At 44.8% G+C, this 14,730-nt stretch overlaps 1 protein-coding gene across 7 annotated transcripts in view; it reads right to left on the reverse strand.

Moving 5' to 3' along the window:
* LOC117966290 (AP-3 complex subunit delta-1-like) overlaps window positions 1-14,203 on the reverse strand; it is a 34,914-nt gene extending 20,711 nt beyond the window's left edge. For 5 of the 7 annotated variants that reach the window (XM_059015094.1, XM_059015093.1, XM_059015091.1 and 2 more), the window contains exons 1-12: window positions 13,882-14,202; window positions 9,071-9,166; window positions 8,281-8,361; window positions 7,134-7,214; window positions 6,894-7,001; window positions 5,156-5,285; window positions 4,577-4,716; window positions 4,399-4,472; window positions 3,632-3,681; window positions 1,636-1,685; window positions 834-882; window positions 339-484 (exon numbers count right to left, since the gene is read on the reverse strand). In XM_059015094.1, coding sequence (XP_058871077.1) covers window positions 339-484; window positions 834-882; window positions 1,636-1,685; window positions 3,632-3,681; window positions 4,399-4,472; window positions 4,577-4,716; window positions 5,156-5,285; window positions 6,894-7,001; window positions 7,134-7,214; window positions 8,281-8,361; window positions 9,071-9,166; window positions 13,882-13,977 — 1,101 coding nt within the window. In that variant the 5' untranslated portion in view covers window positions 13,978-14,202. Of the gene's footprint in view, window positions 1-338; window positions 485-833; window positions 883-1,635; window positions 1,686-3,631; window positions 3,682-4,398; window positions 4,473-4,576; window positions 4,717-5,155; window positions 5,286-6,893; window positions 7,002-7,133; window positions 7,215-8,280; window positions 8,362-9,070; window positions 9,167-13,881 lie in introns of all 7 variants that reach the window. The other 2 variants (XM_059015092.1, XM_059015088.1) reach the window with 1 other exon arrangement.
* Window positions 14,204-14,730: the final 527 nt, after the last annotated feature.

Here is a 14,730-nt window from a genome sequence, read left to right on the forward strand (position 1 = left end):
TCGTTTTCAATTTGTGTCTGCCGTAGAGCAGGTCAGTGTTAGTGTGGGGGTCCTGTCTGTACAGAGTCAGGGTTAGTTTGGAGGTCCTGTCTGTACAGAGTCAGGGTTAGTTTGGAGGTCCTGTCTGTACAGAGTCAGGGTTAGTTTGGAGGTCCTGTCTGTACAGAGTCAGGGTTAGTTTGGAGGTCCTGTCTGTACAGAGTCAGGGTTAGTTTGGAGGTCCTGTCTGTACAGAGTCAGGGTTAGTTTGGGGGTCCTGTCTGTACAGAGTCAGGGTTAGTTTGGGGGTCCTGTCTGTACAGAGTCAGGGTTAGTTTGGGGGTCCTGTCTGTACTCACCATGCCGTAGAGCAGGTCGAGGGCTCGTAGCCGGATGGACTCGTCCTTGTCATCGAGACACTGCAGAATGAGGTCCTTGTGGGACTGCACAGACTTGGGGTGAGTCTTCAGGATCTTTGACATGGCCAGGAGCCCGAGGTACTTCACTGCAGCACACAGACAACATGCATTAAACTGGACTCCCAAAGACAACAACTCCAAAGTGCAAAAAAACCAACAGTTTCAGTTCTAAAACGAAGACACAGCTTCGGACTCCTCACAAGCCCCAGCCTGTTTATTTCTGGTTTGGTAAGTAAGAATTGTGCCGATGACAGTCTGGAGTAAACAGCTCTGAGAATCTAGGCGGTGTTGTTTTCAAGCTCCATTGAAGTACTGCGTGTCAAATAAAAACATAACGTGCTGTAATGCGCGTTGAGTTAACATAACGAATTCCAGCGCGTGAAAGACTAAAGCGCGTCAAAAAAACATTGGAAATGTTGCAAAATGAATACTTACGGTTCTGATCAGAGTCTTCAATCAGGATTCTCAGTTTCTGGACACACAGCTGAGGATGGACAGACAGACGGACAGAGAGTCAGACGGGGGGGGGGGGGGGGGGGGTCAAATCAGCAAGTGCATCACAATGCAACATTAGCAAACACCAGTGCTGTACAATGCTCTAAATTAATCCAGCTGACCCATGTATACCAATGCATGCATGCAATAATTCTTGACTTTCCGGACCACTTCTGAGGTCTATTCAACTGATCCATTTAAAAAATTGTAAAAACGGGTCCAAACTTACTTGACAAGACAAACAGACTCACACACACTGTTCAAGACGTTCCTGAAGCCCGCTTCTTTTAATGATTTAAATGGCAGCAGAATAGCGCTCCCCCTTTTTATAACGCTACAGTCGGGAGCCGCAGTTACAAGACCGTTGAGATCCTCTGAATGGCTCTCTTGTTCTTCAGCACAGTGTAAGAAGTCAGGTGCTGACCATCAGGTGAGGGCCACTGGTGTCGACTGGGATCATTTACCACTCAAAGTGAAACAAGTGAAGCCTCTTGGATTTGTGACGTTTGCTGCTTTTCTTAATGTGGAGAACAGCGATCCACACAAACCCAAGCAGCTGTTTCTTCACTTGTTTCACCTGGAATGGTAAATCAGCCCGATCGACACCAACGACCCTCTACCTGTGGAGTTTGATCTGAATAACGTTAGGATCGGTTCGTGCAGCATTACTATGGTCTATAGTATTATGTTCAGTTTCACCCCTAGTTACACTGTATAGCGCTGAAGACAGACCGGGACCTACCTGGATGCTGGCGCTGTGATTGGGCATTCCGGAAGACAGGGATATTAAAACTGGGAAGTAAAAAAAAAAAATCATGAGGTCTACAGAAATAAACACCCCTCTCCAGCCCGCCACCCCCACCAAGAAACTGTACAGATGTTTCAGGGTCAAGGGTTTCAGGGATGGGAAAAAGACTCCTATTGCATAGCAGTTTCACCCATTCCAGGTTTTACTACGAGGTTGATTAGCCACAGTGTATAAGTAACAAGCTCAGGCTTGTCAGAGTAAAACCAGGAATGGATCAGACTGCTATGCAATGGGGTCTCATTTCCATTCCTGCTTAAATGTTATTCACCAAGAGCTTTAAATAAAAATACCATAAAAAAACCAGACACACACACACACACACACACGTACCATAAGGTGTGTGTCTTTATGTTAGAGAATTAAAGAAATACATATTAGGTGAGATTCGGGTGACGGGGCTTAGAACATAGGGCAGCAGTGTGGAGTAGTGGTTAGGGCACTGGACTCTTGACCGGAGGGTTGTGGGTTCAATCCCCAGTGGAGGACACTGCTGTTGTACCCTTGAGCAAGGTACTTTACCTAGATTGCTCCAGTAAAAACCCAACTGTATAAATGGGCAATTGTATGTAAAAATAATGTGATAACTGTATAATGTGAAATAATGTATAATGTGATATCTTGTAACAATTGTAAGTCGCCCTGGATAAGGGCGTCTGCTAAGAAATGAATAATAATAATAATAATAATAACAACATCTTTAAAACATGCATTTATTTAACTACTAGATGAAAAACTGTGCCATCACTTGAAGCAGCACATAACATACATTTGAAAACTCTGCTAGGAAGTGGCAGCGATGTTTTACATTGTGATGTAATCCCTTTCCAGAACTGCTTTGCAAAGCAGTGCCATGAGGTAATGCGGGGCTGCGAGGGGCGAGCGGACGGCTTTGTTTTCTCACATTAGTCCGGGGAGACAGACACCCCAGTGAATGTTCCTCTGCCAGCCTCCCTGGCCGTGCAGAAACCAGGCTGCGTTTCATTAGGGCTCACAAAAGGACAGCAGTGTTCCTAAAATTGAATTAGCTGGGAATGTGATCACAGTACTCTCTGCCGGGGGCCAGGAGATGTTCAGCTGTTTCTTCACTAGCGCTTCCTCTAAATGCATTATTATTATTATTATTATTATTAATGTCTTAGCAGATGCCCTTATCCAGGGCGACTTACAGTCGTAAACAAAAATGCATATTTCTCATTGTGTGCCATGCACACCAAGTCTAATTTCTGTGGGAGAGTGATGCGTTGCTTGTGCAATATGAATCACTGAATTAGGGCTGGAACAACAAGCAAGTATTGTGTTATTATTGGTTTGTTTAGTCTTTATTTTTTATTGTACCGCCAAGTTATTATCTATATTTATTTTTCCTTGTGTTCTCTCTTTCTTTAGACAAACTGACTTGTCCATAAAGAATTGCTCTCTCCCTTACTGCCTAAGAGAAAGGGTGCTCCCTCCAGTCCAGGGCAGGCTTGAGGCATGGAGACTGAACTGCTCCCTCCCTCACTCACTCCTCTTTTAGAAAGCGTGCTCCAGTCCAGGGTAGACTTGAGGCATGGAGACTGAACTTCTCCCTCCCACTCTCACATCTCTAAGAGGTGCTCCCTCCAGTCCAAGGCAGGCTTGAGGCATGGAGACTGAACTGCTCCCTCCCTCCCTTATTAGAAAGCGTGCTCCAGTCCAGGGTAGACTTGAGGCATGGAGACTGAACTGCTCCCTCCCTCACTCACATCTCTAAGAGGTGCTCCCTCCAGGCTGAACTGCTCCCTTCCTCACTCCCCTATTGGAAAGGGAGCTCCCCCCAGTCCAGGGCAGGCTGGCTAATGCTCGCTTTGTGTACAGAGATTAAATTATTTTTTTCTTGCTAAATCAACACAGTCACTTTCAAGATCAACAACAAAAACAGATAAAAGAGAACGCAGGAGTCTGTGCTGACCTGCAATGACCGTGTTCACACACTCATACAGGAGGGACATGGCTGAGGTGCTGCAAAGGAAGCACACAGATACAAACATTATGAACACCTTAAACACGGTTAACATTACTAACAAGTCAATGCAATGCAAGTCACGGCACAGGGACCTGATCAGACAGGCAACACATGGGTACAACATTCGCTAGACTTATTTTCAACCCAGTAATTAGAAATATTCAGATATGATGTCTAAATTCAATTAATTAAAATATATATTTTTTAAAACAAGGCTGTTCTCCACTCCGACTGCTCTGCAATGCACACAAGAGGTTTGTTAGCGGCTCTCTCTCTTACCTGTGTATGAGGTTTGTTAGCGGCTCTCTCTCTTACCTGTGTATGAGGTTTGTTAGCGGCTCTCTCTCTTACCTGTGTATGAGGTTTGTTAGCGGCTCTCTCTCTTACCTGTGTATGAGGTTTGTTAGCGGCTCTCTCTCTTACCTGTGTATGAGGTTTGTTAGCGGCTCTCTCTCTTACCTGTGTATGAGGTTTGTTAGCGGCTCTCTCTCTTACCTGTGTATGAGGTTTGTTAGCGGCTCTCTCTCTTACCTGTGTATGAGGTTTGTTAGCGGCTCTCTCTCTTACCTGTGTATGAGGTTTGTTAGCGGCTCTCTCTCTTACCTGTGTATGAGGTTTGTTAGCGGCTCTCTCTCTTACCTGTGTATGAGGTTTGTTAGCGGCTCTCTCTCTTACCTGTGTATGAGGTTTGTTAGCGGCTCTCTCTCTCTTACCTGTGTATGAGGTTTGTTAGAGGCTCAATTAGTTTCTTTCCCAGTCTGGGTTCAAGTGGAGTGAGGGCTCCAAACTGTGTGGGGGGGGGAGAAAATCATCCATTACTGCAACTATAAAACCCTCAACAGGGCTTGACTTTTCAACTAGGTCACCCCAGTGTTTTTCGGGGGTACGCACCAGCTTGATGATCTTGATAAGGACCCAGTTGTTGGTGGAGGAGGTCATCAGTTTGAAGAAGAGTGGGGCGAGGGACAGGTAGTTTTTGGGGTTGCGTCTGGCGAGCTCACAGATAACATTCACAGCAGCTGACTGTACCCCTGAACAGCAGAGAGGGACAGAGAGAGAGAGAGAGAGAGAGAGAGAGAGAGAAAGACAAGAGATATTATATTAAACAGGTTCAACTGCTGGGAACTATTTGTTAACATTCTGCCACTAGTTCCAATGATTTCATCACTTTGTCAACAAGAGCCTCTACTGCCAAGGTACAATGGTACAGTTTATCCTATAGGATATACTGTGACTCATGAGACATGCTGGTGTTTACATGGTAGGATTTGTCTTAGCAGTCACCTTATCTGATACAGCACAGGGCAGTGTTTTTCAGTCATTTCAAGAGGTGCACAATAGACAGGAGTCAAAGTGTTGTCTCTTAGGAGTTGGGGGGTCCACAATAAGACATGTCTCATGAGACAGTGTCAGTATCAGGGTAATATCCAGGGGTTCACAATAGACACTGTTACTCTGAGGGGTACTAACCTGGGTCGGGGTCCTCCAGTTTCTCTTTGAGCCGGGGGAAAGCGGGGCGCAGAGACTCGGGGTACTTCAGGAATACCTTGTACATGATCAGCACTGCCTTCTTGCGGATGTAGGGCTTTGTGTGCGACATCTGCAGGGAGGAAACACAGAGTCTACCAGGGGAGGAGCACACTGTAGCCAAACCTGCCGACAGAGAGCCCAGCAGACACTGGACTTTGAGCACAGCAGATCTTTAATTAATGTGTGAAACCGGCCAGTTTATTAGGACCGACCGTGCCAGAACTGCACTGGAATGGTTTGAGGAGCACAGGACTGGCATGATCTAGGACGAGCATGTTTAGGACGAACTCTCCAAAGCATTCATCGGAGCTATTGTCTTCCTACCCTTCAGCTCCAACTGCAGGAAATATTAATGACTGCATGGACCCCTCGAGACACCCCCCAGCACCTTGTGGAGTCCATGCCACGTTGTGTCAAGGCTGTGATGAAAACAGCTCCGGGCATCAGGGGAGATGTTCGTGTCTGAGCTGCATCAGGGGAGATGTTCGTGTCTGAGCTGCATCAGGGGAGATGTTCGTGTCTGAGCTGCATCAGGGGAGATGTTCGTGTCTGAGCTGCATCAGGGGAGATGTTCGTGTCTGAGCTGCATCAGGGGAGATGTTCGTGTCTGAGCCGCATCAGGGGAGATGTTCGTGTCTGAGCCGCATCAGGGGAGATGTTCGTGTCTGAGCTGCATCAGGGGAGATGTTCGTGTCTGAGCCGCATCAGGGGAGATGTTTGTGTCTGAGCTGCATCAGGGGAGATGTTCGTGTCTGAGCCGCATCAGGGGAGATGTTTGTGTCTGAGCTGCATCAGGGGAGATGTTCGTGTCTGAGCCCAGCTTTCATGGCACAGAGGTGTTAGTTTCTGAGCCGCATCAGTGTAGATGTTTTTTAGATGTTTTTTACAGATATACAGCTAGCTGACGTAATTTCATTAAAAGTTACATTTGCGTTTCTTCTTTACCAATGAACAGCAGAAACCCAGATAACAAGAAGTTACATTTAAGAACAATGCTATGAGTTTTGCTCAATTCTCGCAGGCAGCAAAGCGCTATACCCATGCATCACAAGGCTGGTGATTGCAAACGTCTGATGTGCACCAGCTATGCACAGATTCATTTTATGCCTTCATTAACACTGCGTTGATTCAGAGCTTACATTAAAACACAGGAAAATCACACAGTGTTTACAGACAGTTTCTATGATTTCTCACTTCCTTCATCATTTAAATGGGAAGCATAAATAACGGATTGTATAATGAAAAGGAACAAAGGCTGATGAAACAATAAGAGCTTGTGCAATTTAACTGGAACAATGTGTACCCTGCCCCACACCAGGTGCGTGCTTATCAGAAAAAGCCTACGTGCTCCAATAGTGTGTTTCAGTTGGTTTGATTATGGTTTGTATACAGGTTCAAAACAGTTTATTAAAGCAGAAACAATTTATGCCAAAACAAAAGTGTTATCTGTCCCGAGGCCACAGCTGCAGGGAGTTATGAAAAGCCAGTCACTCCCTACATGGGTGTGTGTTGGGCCACATGCCAAGCTAAAGAGCTACAAGGTCAGGGAAATACAAAGGCAAAAATCCTTACATATATATATTATATCTTTATATATTTTTTCTGAAGATATAATTGGATCAGGGTTGCTTGCTTGCTTGCTCACTGGCCATGCTAAGCGCTCACTGTTAACACTCACCAGCGTCATTATGTCATTGGCCAGGTCCCTGGCAAGGTCCGGGGTCACGAAGCAGGAGAGCCCAGTCAGCGCCACGCCCGTGTCGTACTGATTGGGGCTGCTGAGGTCCTGCAGGCAGAAAAACAGGGTGCTTATGGTACTAAGGCATGAGCCAAACACAGTACAGAACCAAGCCGATAAGCAATCAAAACAGTCCAGCACATCGAGCTAAGCTTGCAACAACAGACCCAAAGAGCTCACCTTGCGAATCTGATTGGTTGTCAGCATGATGACATCAGTCCCCTCATGGAAGCACTGAGAGGCAGCCAGGTAACCTATCCGCTGGAGAGAGAGAGATGGACAGGGATGAGCAGTCAAACACCTACTCCGACCAACTGTCCCAAAGTGTTTAATGGAAATGAAAGTAGACTGAAGGATTTTGAAACAGAAATCCATTGTAAATAAAGTAAATAATTATATGCAGACTAAGACTAATAATAATCATAATAATAAAACACATAACTTCAAAAACATAAATAATTAAAAGCTAAATTCAAACTGTAAATTCCTATAGGAAAAAAAAAAATCCTTGTTTCCACTGCCTGGCGCTACAGCCTTCACCAAAATCATTAAGATTTGGTGCTTTTTTCCAAACCTGGCCACCCTTGGGACTTCTTGCAGTGGGTCAAAGGTCACTGGGGGATTGAGTTTTGTTTTACAGAAACCAGCCGGCAACACTGCATTCAGAACAAAGCAGAGCGAGCTTTCAGTTTGCGTGCTGCTCTCTATTAAAAATTATTATTATTATTATTATTTATTTCTTAGCAGACGCCCTTATCCAGGGCGACTTACAATTGTTACAAGATATCACATTATTTCACATTAGACAGATATCACATTATTTTTACATACAATTACCCATTTATACAGTTGGGTTTTTACTGGAGCAATCTAGGTAAAGTACCTTGCTCAAGGGTACAACAGCAGTGTCCCCCACCTGGGATTGAACCCACAACCCTCTGGTCAAGAGTCCAGAGCCCTAACCACTACTCCACACTGCTGCCCACTGCTAAACACAAAACAATAAACTATACATCAGGTAGAAATGCCTTAATAACCTGTGCAGCCCCCTGACGTGCAGGAACAATGGTTTGTTGGGTTTCTTTTTGGACTAATGTCGCTTAGTTTTTATATATCAAGCTCCACATGTTTCATTATGGCTGTAAACAAACAGCTTAAACACTGGCTAGGTGATGATGCACTTCCTTTGCAGCCAGTCTGGAAACATCCTGTTTTGTTGCCGTGGGCAGCCGTAGCCGGGATCGCCAGGCAATGGAAACGGGGGATAATTCCTAATTGGGTCACTTTCCCCAGCGACAGACCCTCCAAGTCAGGAGCCCTGCCGTACCTTGAAGGTGAACTTGGAGGAGCTCATCACTTCGATGATGTTGAAAGCCGCCCAGCTGACATCGTACCCCAGCATCTGCAACTGCAGAACAAACACAACACAGGGTCACCTTCAACACATGGGGGGAGAGCTATTGAACTGGCCTCAGTATCAGCGCTCCTCACTCGTGCGAGTCCTGTTCAAACCATGTCAGTTACATAAATACAGTCACGTGTTGAACTTTGAACAACATCCTGGTTAGGCATTGACTGAAGGGGCCAAAAAGTGGGCAGCATGAAAACTAGCATTATTCACAGTGCCCCTGTCACCAGGTATGGAAATAAGACTCCTACTGCACAGCAGTTTCACCCATTCCAGGTTTTAATACATCTTGATTAGCCACAGTGTGTATGCAACAAGCTCAGGTGTATCTTATTGAAACTCACAGGAAAACCAGAAATGGATCAAACTGCTGTGCAACAGGAGTCTTATTTCCATCCCTGATAACTCTTTAGTGCACAATGCCTGTGGAGTGGAAGAGGGTGTCTTATGTTAATTCAGCCCTTATTTAAACTAGGAAGTCAATGCAGCGGTGGACGATCCCCTTCAGGTAGTTTCACAATGATGAATCACAGCAATGGTATTATGCTTTACTAGTCACTACAAGCTTGTAAAACGTGTCTCAAAAGGAGAGTTAAAAAAGAAAGCAAACTTTGATAAACAGTGTGGCATTCTGAAACACGCCTGCTGCTTTCAGTGCCACACACTGCGCTGATGAAAGAAGCCGACTCCAGTATAAAAGCACACTCACGTAGGTCAGCTTGCACACAGCATTGGCCTTCACCGCGATGTTGTCCTGCTTCAGCTCGTGCTTGATCTCGTCGATGCATGCTGAGATGAACTTGGCCTGCGAGAAACACCAGAGGAGAAACATCACTGTCAAGTCAGAGGTGAGGGGGACTGCCGAGTGATGTCATCACTGACGTTAGTTTAAAAAAAAAGGAATTGATTCAAAGTGAAACCCAGTCTACCTGGAAGTGGCGAAATGAAAACCAGCATTGCCTTGCTTATTCCAGTGCATTCAACTTCCTGACAATGCTCATCGGCTACTAATAAAGTGGGAAGTGTCAATATAGGCGGTAGACACAGAGACTTGCAAGCACACAGGTTCTGTGGGGACTCGAACACACACAGACACGGCCTCACTCACAGTTCAATTGGATTTGTGAGGTCATGTACAGACTGTCGTACATGACACACACACACTTAAAATGATGAGCCTGCTCATGTGTCTTTAGTCATGGGACACTGTAGCTAGGAGGGGAGGGGGCGATGGGAGCTGCTAATTACATTTCGCAATCATTTCTCCCAGTAACAGCTGATGGGGGATGGATTCCTTTTCTTTGATTCTGCTCCCTGAATGCTGAGAAGGTTGCACAAAAAGATCAGCCTGGAGTAGACAACAGGAATATACAATAATAATAGCAGAAGGTCGTTGCTCTAGACGAGGCCATGCATGCGGATTAGCCTGCGCCGTTCTGCTGATATTGAGAGATTTTAATTTCCTTTTCATTCAGCCAAGCTCATGGTGGGAATGTATACTCGGCTGAACAGAGAGAAATGTACAGGAGCTCTTGCACATCACTGTAAAGATTATAAACACAGGATTTGATTCGCTGTTTAAGAAAGTATCTCTGTCTCCCTCTCCCTCTCCCTCTCCCTCTCCCTCTCCCTCCGGCTGCACATCATCTGAGCAAAAAATATTAAAAAAATGAAAGTGAAACTGTGACACACATCTCGCTAGAAGACTCACAGCAGGAAGGCAGGCCCCCTGCTCCCCACACAATAAGCACAGTCAATGTAATCTAAAACATAAAAAAAAATGCAACGATTCAAAAAGCTTGATTTCTCACCTATCAATATTTCAGGGATGCGCTGCTCTGCACAGGAACAAGTGTCACCCAATCTCTCCTGGGAGATCTGCTTACACTGCCCGTCAGCACTGTGCTTCAGCTGCACTGTGGATTCGAAGCATGACAAGCAGGCAGGCAAGCCAGCTAGCGGGTGCCTGGAATGGATTTCACTGGACTGAGCAGAACAGTGTAGCCTCAGCAGTAGAAACTAAACGCTGGCTTCCTCCAAGACCTTCCAATAAAAGGGGCCATTACTGTTCATTGTGGCACACTGTGCTTACCAGCCCGCCTCAGAGAAAGAAAGGCATCCAGTTAACTTTGCGGTGGAGTCCCACATTGCTGACTCTTGAAATTCAACGTGAATCCAACAGGGATTGCGTTTCTCCCATTCCAGGTTTTACCATGAGCTTGAGTAGCCACAGTGTATAGGTAACAAGCTCAGGTGCGTCTTATAAGACTCACAGTAAAACCAGGAATGGCTCAAACTGCTATGCAAGTCTCATTCCCATCCCTGTACTGATAAAATCACTGCCACATATCTCGCTCACACAGGCAATGTTAAATTGAACTGGCCTGGGAGGCAGACAGTTATCTATACACACAACAATCAGGACCTTCAAGCAATATTTGAAGGTTGGCTTGTTTATGACTTAACTTGTGGAATAGCTTTGATTCAGCACCATAAGCCTAGATTTTCACTTATTCTTATACTGAATGGGGAACTGAAATAATTACAAACAGGCACATTCTTAAGAACGTCGCTACAAATTTCATAAGAACTGGACGAGTGGTTTTCAAGTTATAAATAGCATTTGACGCATGACATATGCAAGCATTGGCCCCTCTCCACTCTACTGCAAAAAAAAATAAATCATGCAGCTAAAAAAATTCCCAACGCAGTAACAACGAGGGACTCACTGGTTGGGTGAGCTTGTGTGCCTCGGGTGTTAATAACTGCGTGCATTCATTTGCACATTGATATTTCAAGAATGTGTTTAATCAAACATCTGCAATGTGGGGAAACTGGTGTGCAACACAGGGCATGCAAGAATCAACTCAAACTGCAATGAGAAACAAGCCATTCCAGGTTTGAACAGCACTCCCCCTGTCGACTAGCTCACACCTGAGCCGGTCACCTCTGCGGTTTCTCTTGAAGTAAACCCTGGCTGGCACAGAATCCAATGCGATTCCATGTATAAGACTATATTGAACCCTGTATACTGTTGGTTTGCAAGCTGTGGAGGTTTGCTACATTCAAGGAAGTGAACAGGGCAACTGCTTTCATTATATATAAGCTATGGTGTTGACGCCATAGGCCACCGCGATATGGGGAAGATCGGAATAAATCTCTATGCAAAACTTCATCAAAATGCATTATTCAGAATATATAGCCTTCATTAGCTGAACCAATCAGAGGCCAGAATGCGCAACCATGGTCCAATGATATCCTCTGGAACTTCTGCAAAGGAATGCTCCAATTCTTTCTCAAGATATAGCGAAACCCATAATTAAGATACGCAGCACTTCCACTGTGAGATACTCATCCCATCACCCACTGCACTGCATGGTAGTGAAACAGAGACTGTGGCACCCACTCCCAAACTACAGTGCCTGTGAAGCCTGGTTTCTGAGAAGCGAGCTGCATCAATCTAATGCACTTTGACGAACAAGCCAAGAAACACCCCCAGGGAACTGCAACAATCAACTCACAAAGATCAAGTCTAATGCAGCCAGATATCACCGCGCACGGACCTGTCTTTACTTTCCACATCGCAACCGCGGCGTCCAACAAAAACCACAAATGCTGCGTCTCAGGTAACAAACCCACTGGCACGAGATCGGACTTCACCCTTTCAAAAGCAACCGCTACACCCCCGGCCCCAGACAGACTTCAATTGCTGCACGGGGTCAATGCGAAGGGGGAGCAGCTCTTTCAACATGCGCAGTGTAATCGCCAGTGCAAACCCACACTCAGCTCACAGCTGCTAACGTGGCAGGTGGGTGAACACCAGGGGTGCAACTACACACTAATGTCACCATGCGATGCGTACCACGACATGCAGGTAGCAATGCCATATGTTCATGATACATGCGACTGTCCTGACTGGCTATTTGCATGATGCATAAGAACACGAAATAATCAATTAATGACGGACCAAATCCAATTGAGACAGACAGACAGACGATGTAGCCATACCACCTACAATATTCTTTACTCAAGACCCACCTGGTGATCTACAATAAGCTCTGTTGTACAGACTTCTACTGTGATACGTCACGTAAATAAAGGGTCAGGACTCATCGACACAGATGAATCTTTACACCCAGAGTGTAAGCAAAATGATTAGACACCTGCAGTATGTACAGATCTGGATGCAGTGCTGCGGTAATCCACCCCCAACTCAATGTGATCACTAATTAACCAAGCAGGCCCACTGACTGACATGCTTCTTCCTGTGTGCGTGTGCGTGTGTGTGTGTGTGCGTACAGAACAGGCTATCTGTTGAGAGCTGGTGCATACCCAGTTCCCCCAGTAGCACAGCTGGCAGCCTGTTTCAATTCGATTTGAATTCTCTGTCTGCATGCAGGGTTTGTGGGTTCATTTTTCTGTAGTTGGCTGGTTATTTATCTCTTTTTTTTATCTAACTGAGAACTGAGTCACTACCCTGACAGGGTATTTTTAGCATCAGGCAGGCTACATAGAATCATTCCACCAATCAATCTATAAATACCATTTAAACAGATGCATTGAAATGAACGAGTAGGCGAGTAAAATTAGCTAGTAATCTTAGTGGATTTAACAAAAACTGTCTGCAAGGCAGGCCCGTGGGCTAATGTTACACTCATGATGTGGTGTAGTCGAGTCCAATGTATGCAAGGTGGAGAATATAATGAGAAGCCATGCTTGCTCCACATAATAATACAGCAGTAAGCTTTATTTCAGTTTGTCAATCTGCATTCAAAGCATGAACGTATTGTATTACAACTTCAGTGAACAGAATTAGCCTACCGGAATATAAATTCAAATGCACTCAAAAGTTGTCTCACCCCCTTTCCTTGGTCGTTTCAAAGAACCATTCCCACATTGGATAAACTTTTCATTCAAACACACTGCACTGAATTTAACGATAATATCATCAATACGTCAATATCGCCCAACACCCAGCTGACTGCCACAATCACAGACGTCATTCCGTCTCGAATTCACGTTAACCGGGGAATGGGTGCATTCTGCACGATAACAATTAACGATAAAATCAATTCAGCCTTGCAATATGTCATGATATTTCGTGCATTTCACAAGGGCCTACGAAACTGTATGGTACTTGAGAACAGAAAAATGTAGCGAATGTTTTTTTTTTTTAAAAACACATAGCGTTGTTTACTGGTACCTGTGCAAACGCATCAGAGACTTGAGATTAATTTAAATACGTGTCAGTACGAAAGCCAAGCACAGATTTATGTAAAGAGACACTATATGTTTATTGTTATTCATTTCATTGCTCAGTTGAATTTTGACACATCCCTACCTGACCGGCGGAAGAGCTGCCTTCAATTTAAATAGCTAGCATTATCCTCGCAGATGGGGACAATCGTGTGCACTGTGCTTTGCATTAATAATACGCTAGGATTTCAAAATGACAGCTTGTTGTCGTTATTATTATCATTATTCCCAAACAACTTCCCATTTTCAATTCGATTTGCTTACCTCGTCCTCCTTGTGATTCCTGATGCCACGTACCAGATCCTGGAGGTTTTTGTCAAACATGCGGTCGATGCTGCCTTTTACCATTTTCAGAGCCATGGTTGCGGTTTTGTTGCGTGTCTGCTGGGGGACCCGTCTTATTGTGTCATGCTAAGGGGCCGGGGTTGTGTTTTTTCTCGGGTTGAAAGGCAGGCGCTGCCCAGCACTGTTTTTGCGGCGAGTATCGCTGCTGCTCCGGGAGGAAATGGCGGACAAAATGGCGTCGGGTCAGCTGACACAAAGAGGCCTCGAAAAACTACACCGGGTAAAATCCAGCGAGAGGGAGAGAGGCTGACGATAAATGTGTTTATTATTTTATATTTGGGCAGCTGGCTCTTTGAGCTAATATATATATATATATTTTTTTTTTATATAAACACAAGATGGTCAGTTACTGCTGTAGCATCTGCTTTTGTCATGGCTAAGACGACAGCGACCAAAATAGGATTTCATTGAATGAAAGCTCAAAGATTTTAATGTAACAAAAAAAAACAAACATGTATTTCTCGTCTTTTTTACATTGTAGTACATTTTGTTTCACAGATTATTTATTAATTATTATTATTATTATTTATTTCTTAGCAGACGCCCTTATCCAGGGCGACTTACAATTGTTACAAGATATCACATTTTACATTATATCACATTATTTTACATACAATTCCCCATTTATACAGTTGGTTTTTTTTACTGGAGCAATCTTGGTAAAGTACCTTGCTCAAGGGTACAGCAGCAGTGTCCCCCACTGGGGATTGAACCCACGACCCCCTGGTTAAGAGTCCAGAGTCCTAACCGCTACTCCACACATATTAA

This window comes from Acipenser ruthenus, chromosome 49 (assembly GCF_902713425.1).
Source record: "Acipenser ruthenus chromosome 49, fAciRut3.2 maternal haplotype, whole genome shotgun sequence".
Taxonomy (NCBI): Eukaryota; Metazoa; Chordata; class Actinopteri; order Acipenseriformes; family Acipenseridae; genus Acipenser; species Acipenser ruthenus.